At 56.8% G+C, this 14,517-nt stretch overlaps 2 protein-coding genes across 2 annotated transcripts; one reads left to right on the top strand and one right to left on the bottom strand.

Annotated features, from left to right (window-relative positions):
- Positions 1-713: 713 nt before the first annotated feature.
- Positions 714-6,039, top strand: SF3B4 (splicing factor 3b subunit 4). The gene is made up of 6 exons (XM_078617304.1): positions 714-848; positions 1,696-1,824; positions 2,812-3,348; positions 4,448-4,648; positions 5,010-5,195; positions 5,360-6,039. The coding sequence occupies exons 1-6, from the start codon at positions 815-817 to the stop codon at positions 5,536-5,538; spliced, it is 1,266 nt and encodes a 421-aa protein (XP_078473430.1). The 5' UTR covers positions 714-814; the 3' UTR covers positions 5,539-6,039.
- A 1,155-nt stretch (positions 6,040-7,194) lies between these two features.
- Positions 7,195-13,094, bottom strand: ELAC1 (elaC ribonuclease Z 1). Its single transcript, XM_078617307.1, has 5 exons — positions 12,908-13,094; positions 11,085-11,413; positions 10,340-10,550; positions 9,792-9,967; positions 7,195-8,581 (listed from the first exon to the last, which is right to left on the bottom strand). Exons 1-5 carry the CDS (start codon positions 13,065-13,067, stop codon positions 8,279-8,281), a joined length of 1,179 nt encoding a protein of 392 aa, XP_078473433.1. The 5' UTR covers positions 13,068-13,094; the 3' UTR covers positions 7,195-8,278.
- Between the last annotated feature and the right edge of the window lie 1,423 nt (positions 13,095-14,517).

The raw sequence follows: 14,517 nt of genomic DNA, 5'->3' as shown, positions 1-14,517 counted from the left end.
CGTGAGCGGGAATCGAACTCTGGACGCCGGGTTCGTAGCTCAGCGCGCTAACCGCTACACTACCGCTCCCCACAAACACACACGTGCACACTCACACACACAAACACACACACGTGCACAAACACACAAACGTACACAAACACACACACGTGCACAAACACACACACAAACACACACACACGTGCACAAACACACAAACGTACACAAACACACACACGTGCACAAACACACACACAAACACACACACACGTGCACAAACACACACACGTGCACAAACACACAAACGTACACAAACACACACACGTGCACAAACACACACACAAACACACACACACGTGCACAAACACACACACGTGCACAAACACACACACGTGTACGCTTTCTCCCAGCACGACTCAGTCCAATTCGCGGAGGATCGCTCCCCTGAACAAAATAGTCCCGCGGTTCAGTTTGCAAGGAGGAGTTTTGCGTTTGAAGTCAATGTCATTAAAAAGCTACGGATTTCATGGAAGCTGGTTCGTAAGCGCGGGCTGTTCGTAAAGCCGCGCGTTCGTAAGTCGATGACTGCGTGCGCGCCCCGTTGTTGTGTTCCCACTTACGAACTAATCGGCTCACGAAACGGGGAACGGAACCCGTACGTAAGTCGAGGACTGCCCGCAAAATAATTATAAAAACGCGATGACGCCATCACGCACCGGCACGTCGTGACGTCATTACGTCGCGTACGCAGGGCGAGTTGCTCGCGTCACGTGACCTCCGACCCCCCGACCCCCGCGCGCATGCGCAGAGCGCGACTCGGGCCTCGCGGAACAGAATGGCGGCCGGGCCGATCTCGGAGCGAAACCAGGGTGGGTCGCCTCTCTCTCATCTACTCTCTCTACTCTCTCATCTACTCTCTCTCTCATCTACTCTACACTCTCTCCTCTACTCTCTCATTACTCTACTCTCTCCCTGCTCTACTCTCTCTACTCTCCTGTGCTCACTGCCCACTCTGCTCCCTCTCCTACGCGCCGCTACGCACTGTACCGCACTGTACTCCCCCCAAACTCCGCTCCCGATTCTCTGGCGCCCGATCCTCTCCTCTCCCTCACTGCCATCTCCACTCTCCCATCACATCCTGCCATCTCCCCTCTCCACAGCCTCCTCCTCTCCCGACTGGAGTACTCTCACGATGTTGCCGTCCACTCCCTCATCTCCCCACTCATTATTACTCCGCTCTGCTGTCCCTCCACTCTCTCTCTCTGCGCTCCCCCCCCCCCCGGTCTCTTTATTGCAGCACGCTGCCCTCTGCTTTCTTTGGGCAATCCAAACTCATCTCTCCGTCAACCCCCCTCTCACCGCCCTCTTGATTCCCTACATCTCTCATTTCACTTGTTACGTCTCCCAGATCTTCAACTATCGCACCCTGGGTGCATTTGCGTTGTGTCCTCTGCAGTGCGGGTTGGTTTAGGCAGGGGCACGGACGTTGGAGCATAGAAGTACAGTATAACAATTGCTTATTTCTGCACTGCATTCTGCTGCCAACAGCGCAGTCTCCCCGCAGCCTGTGACATTTGTGCCACTTCATGATCTCCCATACAACTGTTATCCAGGCACAAACCGGCTTTGCCCTCGTCATCTGTGATCATTCAAAGTAATTTGGTCATGGTCACCTCGCTAACTAATGCTGTGCTGTGTCTTGCTGCACTGTTGCAGATGCCACTGTGTACGTTGGTGGACTGGACGACAAAGTGAGCGAGGCGCTACTATGGGAGCTCTTTCTGCAGGCAGGGCCGGTGGTAAACACCCACATGCCCAAAGACCGCATCACTCAGCAACACCAAGGTGCGGTCCCACATCACAAACATCGACGTTAACCACCGACAACACAGCCAGCCCCTTGAACCACTCGCAGTAACCAGCCACATCACAAACATTCACTGAAACCGCCTTCACAACACACACAAAAAAACATCCCTCATACAGCCGTTAAAGGATTCTGGGGGTATGTGCTGTTCGCGAGCACCTATAAGGGCTGGCACGGCACAGGAGGGAGTGAGTGGCCAACACCACGCCTGGCCACCTTTATCAAGTTCTCATTTAGCACTGAGTAGACTTAGAGGTGGCCCAGCACCTGTTCTGATATTCGTGACTGAATATTGGCCGTGAGCGGGAATCAAACTTTGGTCGGTGGGGTCGTCGCACAGTGCGCTACACCACTACACAACCGCTTCCCACTCTACACAAACCGTTAGCTACAACAAACACGTCAAGCCCTCACATCGCAAACATACATCGAGTACTCGCATCACAAACACCGTCACCCACTCACCTTATCCAAGTGCCACTCGTGTGTCTCCAGCACCCATAGGCCACGACCAACTGCGCCACCAGCTTATTAGAACTGGACAATTCTCGTGAGTCCTAGCCTGGAGTCCGGATTCAGTAGTTATGATTCCTAGTGGGCATGTGGGGTCGGTGGACTTGTGGAGGAGCCAGGCTGCCTGGTGGATGCAAGTGTTGGCGTAAGAAGGGGAGATCTGGTGCCACCCGGCCAGACTCGGAAACGTGTCGGCGATGCCGATATAATTCGTTTCGGTGGCGATTCTGGTTTATATTGGGCCGACTGTTAACGGCTGCGCCTTCCAGCGCTGCTGAGACAACGCAACCCCATTTTGAGAGGTTCAAGTCCTGTGCACCCTCAGATGTTTGTCACGTTACAGGGCACCGCATTTCAAATGTGAGTTGTGGTTTTTAAGCGAGCGCGGTGCGTGCGGGGCGCGTGTGTCGACGTTAACGGCGCGTCCGTCCTCCCTTCGCTTTGCTTCGCAGGCTACGGCTTCGTCGAATTCCTTGGCGAAGAAGATGCTGACTACGCGATTAAAATCATGAACATGATCAAGCTGTACGGCAAGCCGATCCGCGTCAACAAAGCGTCGGCCCACAACAAGAACCTCGACGTGGGCGCCAACATCTTCATCGGGAACCTGGACACGGAGATCGACGAGAAGCTGCTGTACGACACGTTCAGCGCGTTCGGCGTCATCCTGCAGACCCCCAAGACGATGCGCGACCCTGAAACGGGCAACTCGAAGGGCTACGCCTTCATCAACTTTGCGAGCTTCGAGGCCTCCGACGCCGCCATCGAGGCCATGAACGGGCAGTACCTGTGCAACCGGCCCATCTCCGTCTCGTACGCATTCAAGAAGGACTCGAAGGGCGAGCGCCACGGCTCGGCCGCCGAGCGCCTGCTCGCTGCGCAGAACCCGCTCTCGCAGGCGGACCGCCCCCACCAGCTGTTCGCCGACGCGCCGCCACCCCCACAGGCCCCCTCCGTGCCCGTTTCTGGGATGCCCATGCCGCCGCCCGGTGAGAGCGGGCCGTTGCTCGTGCCGTGCGGATGCCGGACGTGTGCGTGTGTGGATGCGCGCGTGTGCGTGTGGGGAGCGGTAGTGTGGCGGTTAGCGCGCTGCACTATGAAGCTGGCGACCCAAGTTCGAATCCTGCTCACGGCCACACCACCGAAGATTATCTGAACCGGTCCTGGGCCTCTTCTAGGTCAACTCAGCCTCAAATGAGTACCTGGTGTGGTGTGTAAACATCGGCACTAGGGAGATAAAGGCGGCCAGGTGTAGTGTTGGCCACCCACCCTCTCGTGTGCTGCGGCCGGCCTTCATAGGTGCTTGCTAATAGCACTTGCCCCAACAGTCTGTTTAGGCCATACGGGGAATTTGTCTGTGTGTGAGCACATTTGGTTGTTGGTGAGTTTTGCAGCTCGTGCTGCTGCTGCTGCTGCTGGCGGTGCTTTACACACCACCCCCTTCGTCAGCCGTTGCTGCCCTTAATAAGTGCTGGACAACAGCTCTTGCCTGAAGAGTGCGTGTGTGTCGCTTACCCAGGGAATCTGTGCGTGTGCAGCATACTGGGTGAGGGTCAGTGCGTGTGTGTGGTTCATTCTGTGTGTGAGGGTCACTGTGTGTATATGTTACTGTGTGTATGAGACAGTGTATGTGAGACACTGTGTATGTGAGATGGTGGCAATGAGTAACACTTCATGTCTGAGAAGTGCATTCGAAGGACACTATGCTACCGGACAGTTTGAGGCAGTCGCCCTCTAACAAAAACGGGAGGGCGAAGGAGCATGTATTTCTTTATTTTTAACTTTTTTTACACCGTGCATAGCCGACCGTGCTAATCGGAGGTGTGAGCGACGCTCGCAACAATGAGCAATGCGTCAGGTGGCTACAACAGAGCACGATGGCACTGGGGAGCACAAGCGGTGCATCTGTCAAAGTGCACATAGGCTGGGAAATCGCTGTGGTGAAGTCAAAGCCACTTAGTGGCGAATGGCAGCTGTGTTTGTGTGTGTGCGCATATTTACATATACATGAGAGACCATGTGTCTGTGCGTGTCTACGAGAGATACTTGCACGCGCGTTCTAACGTGGCCTGGACTCTGCCGTCGCAGGAATGTCTATGATGGGAGGGCTTCCCCCGCCGGCCCCTATGCCCGGCTCTCTGCCTCCCGGGATGACGATGTCGGGCGCCATGATGTCTCACGGCATGTCCGCCAGCAGCTCGGCGGGGCCCTCGCCCAGCCCCGGCCACCCGCACTCCTCGGGCCCGCCGCCCGTGCCGCCCCCCTTCCCTCCCGTCATGCCCCACCCAGGTAACCGAACCAGCACGCGGGAGTTGTGCAGCGGGTGATGTGTCGTGCGATGGGTGAGGTGAGGGGTCATGCGATGGATCAGGTGATGGATTATACGATTGGTGAGGTGATGTGTCATGCGATGGGTGAGGTGACGTGTCATGCGATTGGTGAGGTGATGGGTCATGTGATTTTTGAAGTGATCGGTCATGCAATTATTGCGGTGGTGGGTGATGTGACGGGTGAGGTAATAGATCCGGTGGTTTCCGTCTGTAATCGTTGTCGTCATGTCTTTAGTCTTTTCTTGTAGACTGATTGTTGTCTCAGTGCTGTATCTGTGGTCTCTTCTGATTGTCGCCTCTGCCGCCGCGTCTTGCTGTAGGAATGCACCCGATGGGGGTGATGCCGCCCCACAGCATGGGCATGGTGCCCCCTCCCCCGGCTCCGCCCGTGTCGGTTGGGGGTCAGGGCCCCCCATCCCGGCCCCCATCTCACTCGATGCCCCACGGCCCCCCTCCTCCACACATGGGCATGCCGCATCGTGGGCCCCCCTTTGGCCCCCCAATGGGTACGTATGGTGGACCGCATGCCGTTTATGACAAACTGCACAAGTCAGTGCCGCGTTCACACCTGCGTCTCGGTCGTCGCACGTCTCCCGTGTCACACGCGCCACCGTGTCTCTCGCCGCGCCGGCCTTCTGACCCCACGCATCGTCTGTGTTTGTGCCCCCAGGCCCCGCTCCTCCGAACATGAGGGGCCCCCCCCACCACATGCCGCCCATGGGATACGGAGCCCCCCCACGGCCGCCTCCCTTCGGCTTCCCTCGTGGGCCCCCACCGCCTCCCCCGCGCGGGATGCGGCCCCCTCCTCCGCAGGTCCAGATGCGGGGACCCCCTCTCCTCCCGCAGTAAAACGTCTCCCCGCCAACCAGTTTCGTATGCCCCCTTTTTTTGCACCGTCACATCCGGGCCGTGCTGACGAGGGACCCGCACAGTACGGGTGGTTTTCCACTGGCTATTTGCCGACCCGAGCTGGACCAAACTCGGAAAACTCTGGCCCCGGGGGCCAAGCGGGGTCAGAACCGGGGTTTAAGTGCACACTTCAGGAAATGCGAAATATTTAGTCATGCATTGGCATGCACGTGCGACTCGGCTCATTGTGACGACGTCGTCGGCACGGCTCGGGTTCTGCAGTGGAGAAACAACCTCGCGCTAGGCTGGAACGCATGTGCGGTGGGGAAAAAAGAGGCATTAGATTACTACTGCTGCCCATCCACAGAGCTAGAGAATCTTGAGGGAGTTCTCCACTCGGTGACGTCAAGTCGGGGGCTGCACCGTCTCTGTTTTCTGTCGTCATAGCCGAAGGTCGCGTCTCGGGAGTGATTTTAATAAACACAGATCTTTGTAACATTGCACTGTTCCGTTTGCTGGGTATGTGGTTACGATCAAGGTCAATATGCCAGCATGGTCAAAGCTGCAGATGCCACCACACCTTGCTACCAACATTTTCTACCTTCCAGATTTCGAAGCTGCGTGCACATTTAACATGCAACCTATAAGATCTGACCTCAAAGTATCCTAATATCATCAGCTCTTCAGTTTTATTCTTGGTCGCGCCAGACACGTGGAGACCATGGTCCTGCACCATCCTGCACGCATGTCCACGGTGTCTGTACCAGGCAAGGTGAATTGGAGGCTACACGAGCGGTTCAAGACCCGAGCCTCTTTCCAATATTAAGCTGCCGGGCTCCCATTGGCTCCACCGCCGCCTGATCATGTGGAAAAAAGAAGGCAGCGTTTATTATGGTCAGACCCCTTGGCCATACCACAGCCCTGCACCACACAGCCCTGCCACAGCACACAGCCGTACAGCAGAGCAGCGCACAAGCTGCAGGAGCAGCACCTCCAGGAGAAGCAGCAGATCCAGAAACATCAACAGCTCGAGAGGGAGCAGCAGCTGCAGCAGGAGCATCTGCAGCAACTGGAGCAGAATGAGCTCAATGAGTTCGATGAGAACGGGGTTCCCATCTTTCCCAAACACCAATCCCAGACCCATTTGTCGCCCACCACGGTCCTAAAAGATGGGTGCAGAATCACGCGAGGAAGTTGATCACAATCTCATAGCAGTGATGGCTCCACAGACAGGTTTAGGGACTCCATTGGTGTCGCGCCATCTCCTGGCCACCTCAAACGTGTCTCTTGGTTGTCCTTACCACGCACCTCCGATTGGCGGGGTTGGCTACGTAGGGTGCGAAAGAAGTTCAACAGACCGTACCTTCTGGCCACCACTCCGTACTCTTAAGTCTTTTCAGTAAAGTCACGTAGGTAAAAAAATAAATAATAAAAATAATATAAGAAATAAAATAATAACTCACGACGTTTCGGAGGCAACACAAGCTTCTGTCTTCAGGTGGAACAGTCAGCACAATTGCTGTATCCTATTATTTCTTATATTATTTTTATTATTAATTTTTTACCAACGTGACTTTACCGAAAAGACCTAAAAGTATGAATCCTTGCAGTCACGAAAGCTTCAAATCTAGAATCACCACTCAGTACTCAACTGGACACAAAGCAATTTGCTTTATTTAAGGACAATAATTTGCATACATTGAACATTAAGAAAAATGGGCATGTACCTCATTGCATTTATTCCATTATTCATTGATTAATAAGCTAACAACACGCAAAAAACTGACACGCATCCATGTTCATAGGATTTATAAAACATGCCAGAAAGGTGACTTCACTTTTGTGCGTGTAGTATGCCATGTAAATCGAGGGGTGCGCTGTGTGTCTGCGCATTGGGAGCTGGTGTGCGTGGTGTCATGTAAATAGTGGGGGGAGGTAGTGTAGCAGTTCGCGCGCCGTGCTCCGAACACGACGATTAATTGAACTAGTCCTGGGCCTCCCCTGGGTCGACTCGGCCTCAAATAATTACCCGAAGTGCGTAATCATCGCCACTTGGGAGACAAAGGCGTGGTGTTGGCCACCCACCCCCTCGTGTGCCGTGCCGGTCTTCATTACTGTTCGCTAACAGCACTTTCCCCAAGTCTGTTTAGGCTATAGGGGAATCTGCCTTCTTTGTATTGCGTGTTCCATTAATCAACGTGTGAATGTAGTGTCATGCGTGTTGTGTACATATACAGAAAGCAGTCCAGCAAATAGGTTGAGTGATCTCCACGCCTGTGTAGGTTTTCTCTGGGCATTGTTTTCTCCCCCACAACACACACATGAGCTGTTATCGAGGAATTGGCAAAAAAAACTGTCCTGAAAATAAATCTTTAAAATGTAACATTGGAATTCCTGAGTAAAGCTTTCAAGTTACTCAACTGGTGGAATCCGTGACCAGTGCCTCTGATGCCGCCACACCTTTTTCCTCGTCCAAAGTCCCCCAGACCCCACAACTCTGGAGTTGGCGAATGCTGCTGGGCCACTTCTCTCGTGCTCCCGATCGCAGCTTGGTAGTCGACTACGCGCCCTGAGTGATGGCGCTGGTAGCAGTGTTGCTGCAGCTGCCGCTGACAGTAGTGTTGCTGCAGATAGCATTGCTGCTGCAGCTGCCGCTGGTCATTGTTTATGCTGCTGTTGCCATTGTTCATACGGACATTACTGCAGCTGCTGTTGCAATTGCGGCATTCTGCTGCGGCCGTTACCGCTGCTGCTGCTGCTGCCTCAGAGGGACGTCCACCACCATGAGGTCCTCGGCCAGCGTGACCTGGCACCGGGCTCCGTCTCCGGCAAGCGCTATCCGCGCCTCGGCCTGCTCGCGCAGCCGCGCCGCCTCAGGCCCGCCGGGCCGGTAGCGCTGGCTGAGGTGCGTGAGCAGCAGGCGGTGGGCGCCGCACGCCAGCGCCGTGGCGGCGGCGCCCGACGGGGTGGAGTGGCCGCGCAGGCGGGCCTTCTCCTGCAGCCCGTCCTCCAGCGTCGCCTCGTGCACCAGCAGGTCGGCGCCCTGCACCCGCCGCAGAAGGGGGAAAGATTCGTGGGGCGCCACGGTGGCTAGGAGATGTTAACTACCTCGCCTGGTATGCAGGTGGTCGTGGGTTCGATCTCGACCCTGAAGCCTGTATATTTGGAGTTTGTGTGTATCTCTTCCCGTGGTTACGTGGATTTTTCTCTGGGTCCTCCGTTTTTACACGCTTTCATTTAACCAACTCTGTTGTATCCTCAAATCTTTTAACTCAATTTCCCTCCAAATTTTGAATCAAAATGCTGTCAGAGTATTTGGCTTTTATAATTTTCCACGTAATTTGCGACTTCGTTAAGCTTTCATTTGTGGCCACGTCACTTCTGAAAAAGAGCTGTATAGCTCAGTGGGCCTCAACTGGTAAAATAAAAATAGTTTTTAGTTTATTGCCCATAATAAAAAAAATGTGGGTTAGATCTCGTCAATATGAATGCATCGTTAAACCTGCCACCACCCGACACAACCAATTACAAAACATGCCAATTAGTTACTAGTGTTGTAGAGTAGATCCACAACATTTACAATTTAAGATTCTCCCCTCAACGGACTGTTGGTGCAAGTGCTGTTAGCGAGCACCTATTAAGCCCAGCGAGGCACGCGATGGGACGGGTGGCCCGAACCACGCCTGGTCACCTTCATCTCCCCTGTGGGGATGATTACGCATCGCACCAGGTACTGTTTGAGTCGACCTAGGGGAGACCCAGCACTGGTTTAGATAATTAATTATCAATGGTGTTGGCCCTGGTCGGGAATCCAACGCGGGCCACCGGTTGCGTAGCACGGTCTACGAACCGCTGCGCCACCGCTCCCCACATGCGCACACACTAAAGGGGCAGAGAGGAGTGGGTCTATTGGCGTGGGTGCGAGTGTAGCGTTTAGCGTTGGAGAGTGGTGACGCAGTGGTTTGCACACTGCGCCGGTGAAACGAGTTCGATTCCCTAACATCAGTGGCTGGTATCTAAACTCCTCCCAAGTCTCTGCGAGGTACCTGGCGTAGCGTAGTGTGTATAAACACCATCCCTCCGTAGGCACGGTGCTGGCCACACCACCCCACAACACTTGGCAGGACCTTCCTGAACGAGTCTTGAGACTCAAGCGAGGCTTTCCTGGTTAAACAAGCGGACTCTCAACAACAACAAGAGCCGCGCTTGTTGTTGTTGTTGTTGTCCGCGTGGTTGCGTGGAGCGCTGCGCACCTGGCACAGCCTCAGAGCGGCGGGGCCCAGCGGCTCCGAGCAGTCGCCGAACACGGCGACCAAGCGGCCGGGCACGGGGGGGTCCGCCACCTCTCCTGGCAGCAGCACCCTCCCGCTCGGCAGCGTCACAGCCTCGCCCGCCTTCAGGCGGCCGTACAGGGGCCCTGGCGGCACACCTGAGGGGAAGGGGGAGGCACACCACGTGAAGAGGGGCCACGGGGGCACGGGCCCCCTCCGTCAACACCGTCACCCGCCGCCCGTCCTCACCCGCCAACCTCACCCTCACTCACCATCCACACCCACCAACCCCACGCACCAACCTCACCCTCACTCACCATAACTCGCTACCCAACCAATACCAATGAAGCGACGGTGACATCACCACGGTGCCTGTGCCAGGCCAAGTGCACTTTGAGGCCACCAAACCTCAACCGCCACCACCCTCAATCAAGAGAAGCCCAGGCCCGGTGCCGAGGGCCCACGATGCCCCCCCCCCACCTGCCCCCCCCCCGCCTGCCCCCCCCCTTCCCCCCGCCACCCCCCCTCACCGAGCCCACGCAGCACCTCCACGTGGAGTAGCCCGGCCCTGGGGGGCTCCCTGACGGCGTAGCCGAAGCTCGGCACGCAGTGGCGCAGCGGGAAGGCTCGCACGGAGGGGGCGCCGGGGCCCCCCTCCAGCACGAGGAACCCCTCCTCCTGGGGGGGCCCCTCCGTGATCTCTCGGCCGGGCTCCTCCTGGGGGTGCGGGGCCCCCTCTGCCTGCAACGCACAAAGACGCCCCCCTCAATCCTCAACAGGCCGCTGGGGTGAGCGCTGCTAGCGGGCAGCAGCCGTGAAGGCCGGCACTGTGGCACACGAGGGGGTGGGTGGCCAGCACCACGGCCGACCGCCTTTGTCTCCCAGTGGCGATGTTCACACACCGCAACGGGTTCTTATTCATTTCAGGCCGAGTTGAGATGATCGGGACTGGCGTTGGCCGTGAGCGGGAATCGAACTCGGGTCGCCGAGTTCGATTGCACCACACGGTCGCTCCTCACACACACGTACACATGCACAAGCCTTGTATGAACGCAAGCTGCATCATTTAATTATATTACACTTCTGCGAGATAATGAGCGTACAACTTACACTTAACTTAATTTTAGGCGCGTTTTTTTAAATCATTACAATCATGAGTTTAAAAAAAGAATTAGAAGCATCCCAGTTTGAGCCGATGCTCATCTCACGTGGCCCCAAGCGCCGTTTAGAACCCTAAACCCGATCGTCACGTGTCCACCCATCATCCTCCCGCACCTCCTCCGGCGGCCTCCAGTCACCGCTGTCGGCCGCGCTCCACTGCTGCGCGCTGGGCCGCAGCTCGTGAACGGCGAAGCGGAACCCCAGCTGCGAGCGCGACAGCTGCAGCGCCACGCGCAGCAGGCGCCGCAGCCCCACGGGCCCAAACACCTCCAGCTGCGGGGGCCCCGCGGTCTCGCGGGGCCCCTCGGCGGGGGCCTCCTCGTCCGGGGGGGCCGCCGCGTCGGCCGTCCCGAAGGCCAGCATGCTGAGCGAGCACATGAGGCCCGGCAGGCCGAACACGTGGTCGCCATGCAGGTGGGTGATGAAGATCTTGGTCACCCGGCCTATGGTGGGGAGGACACGGATGAGGTGAAGGTGTTGGTGGTGGAGGAGGTGGTGGAGGAGGTGGTCGGGAGGACACGGAGGTAGTGGAAGTAGTGGAGGTGGTGCTGAGCTCCGAATGGACCACAATTCTGGCATCTGCTTCTCGGGGTTCACGATGAATGGAGCACGCGAGTGCTGCTGGGCTACAGGACTCTGGCGTGGACTCACTGACGACTCAATGAGCAGCACGAGGCTGCGGTGTGACCCTGCCCACTGCCGCATTCTCCAGATTATACCACGCACCCTCTAACTTGTGCCTTACAATTCCCGCGGGCAGGGTGAATGCTGGGATGCGTTTGATAATTCAGGGAATACGGTACGCCCATCCCGAAGTGGAGGGGCCTCCGCTAGAGGAGGCTTCGACGTTGGAGATATTTGGCCACGAATGCCACTGGCGAGAGTTTGGGGGTCATGGGGCACCAGGGAAACCGCCGCTGGGAACTCCGCACAGATGGATTCAACCCACACGTGTGCCGTACTGCCATCCGCTGGTCGCATCGCAGTCCAAGGAGCCTAGCAGGTGGGAAGAGCAACACCTGGCAGGTTCACAGTGGCGACGTCTCCTTCACTCGCCCCTCGATGTAAGACTGCAACAGGAGGAAGACGCCTTCACTATTCTGGCAAATCGCCTGATGAAGCCGACTGCTGCTGCTGCTGTTGTTGTAACCGCCAGCGGAACGTCACTCGAATTGTAAATGTTGTAGTGGATTCACTCTCCAACACACAATCGGTGTGCTGCTGTCGTAGCAACTCAACGACACGGTTTTGTTTACGCGACGAACCTTGCCAATTGGCTGTGTCGGGTGGTGGTGGTGGTGGCGGTGGCGGCGGGTTTAAAGACACATTTATATTTACGCGATAAAACACACAACACCTCTACCCCCCCCCCCCCCATTGTAGTGTACATCAACAGTCGAGGGTGCGAGACACGAGGTTTGTGTGTGTGTCCTGTGACGTCACTGGCCCACGTGTGGATCGCGTCATACAATGAATCCGGAGAAGAAGTTCATGGACACCGCCTCGTTGCTACTGTTGCAAGTCGTTGTGTGCTTGCGTTTGTTGGGGAGCGGTGGTGCAGCGGTTAGCGCTACGAACCCGGCGACCCGAGTTTGATTCCCGGTCACGGACAACACCAGCGACGATTATCTAAACCGGTTCTGGGCCTCCCCTAGGTCGACTCAGTCGCAAATGAGTAGCTGGTGCGATGTGTAAATATTGCCAACAGTGAGACAAAGGCGGTCGGGCGTGGTGCTGGCCACCCACCCCCTCGTGTGCCGTGCCGGCCTTCACAGGAGCTCCTCGTTAACAGCACTTGCCCCAGCAGTCTGTGAAGGCTACACGGGGGAGCTTTGTCCCCGAGAGGGTGCTGGTCACGAAGGGCCCCCTACTGGCTCCTGCGTGAGACGCGGCCCCCCACGGACCCCCACGGACCCCCACGGACCCTCGTGCCGTACCGGGTTTGAGCGGGGAGCGCATGAGTTGTGTCTGGGTCCCCTCGCCGCAGTCGAAGAGCCACACGGAGCCGTCGGGGAGCCGCAGGGCCACGGCCGAGGTCCCGCGGCGCGGGGAAGGAAACGCGGCCCCCGTGCCCAGCGCCGTCACCTCCAGGGACATGGCGGGGTCAGTGGAGCCCCCACCACCTCCACCACCCCCACCACCACCCCCACCACCACCCCCACCACCACCCCCACCACCACCACCGGCTCCACCACCACCACCACCCGCCGCGTTCACCCCGAGACGACCGCTACCAGGACCCCTTTCCCCGACTCTCTCGCTCTCTCTGCCGTGTCCCTCTCTCCTGCTGCGGCCTCTGCTTGCCCGGCCTCCCCTGTCCCCTCTCGGCCTCCGACTCCTCTTCTGCCTGGTAACTTCCTCCTTCCCTCGGGGTCCTCTCTCTCGCTCTCTCTCGCTCGACCTCGACCCCTGTTAGGGGGGGGGGCTCGGACTTGCACCTCCCGTCCCGGGGCTCCCGTGAGGTCCACGTGTGCGTGCCACGTGAAACCTCTCGTCTGGCAACGCTTTCTTCCCTGTGGGCGGCGCCTCGGGAACTGGGCGTGGCCTGAATTATCTCGGCTACCCCCTCCCTCCCGTGTGGAGTAAGTTGCCCAAGGGATCGTCCATAAATGACGTCACGCGATTTTGGACGATTTTTGATCCCCCCCCCCCTTCGTCACACGACGTCACAAAAAAAGACCCCCCCCCTCAAATATGACGTCATAAAGCTCTGCCCCCCCCCCCCAAAATAAAACATGCTTCAAATCGCTTTAAACTATTGTCATTGTAGTGCGTATTTAATGTGGCGCTGCACTCTGATGTTGTAGGAGAAAACATTTATAAAAAAATATATTTAATTAAGTAGAACGTGTTGTCTATATTTATTTAAAGTTGCGCGTTTTGATGTGACGTCACATTTCTCAACCCCCCTCCCTCGTCACCCATCGTCACAAATGTCTGACCCCCCCCCCAGGTGCGTGACGTCATTTATGGACGGCCCCTAAGTCTCTACTTGCACATTGTCCTTGAGTCGATCCACTGCTGGATGAGGACCTACCCAAGCCGTGTTGGTCGCGGGGGGTTATCTGACCATACTTCACTACGCTGGTCAATTCGGGTTGGTGAAGGTGGGGAGCACAGAAGTGCAGTATAACATTGCATTGGGAAACACTGCCCTCTGTTAGTGTGCATGTTGGAAGCCCATCCAATTACTATCCAAGCTCAAGCCTGCTTAGCGTCTTAGTTTGTGTATGTTATACAGAGCGTCCCCCCCCCCCATTCTGCGTGCTGGGGCCTCTCCAAGGCCGCGTTGCAGCTCCATCTCCTTGGCGCAGGTTCTACTCTGGCTCCGTCTGTACCGTGGAAACTCACCCAGGCCCACATCATTTTTTCCGGTTGTTTACCCAGGAAAGCCTCACCGTGTCTCGAGAATCTGTTTAAGGACGGTGCTACAACATTTTTAACAGCAGGGGACGATGTTGCTGCTGTGTGCGATCCCAATTGCGTAATTTGCAGGTTACGTCTCTGCACTAGGTTAGCCGCATAAAGCGAGGGGGAACCTGCACGG

This window comes from Lampetra planeri, chromosome 53 (genome assembly GCF_965212315.1).
Source record: "Lampetra planeri chromosome 53, kcLamPlan1.2.h2, whole genome shotgun sequence".
Lineage (NCBI taxonomy): Eukaryota > Metazoa > Chordata > Hyperoartia > Petromyzontiformes > Petromyzontidae > Lampetra > Lampetra planeri.
The sequence above is the reverse complement of the archived record's forward strand: the minus strand, read 5'-3'. Positions and strand labels throughout refer to the sequence as shown.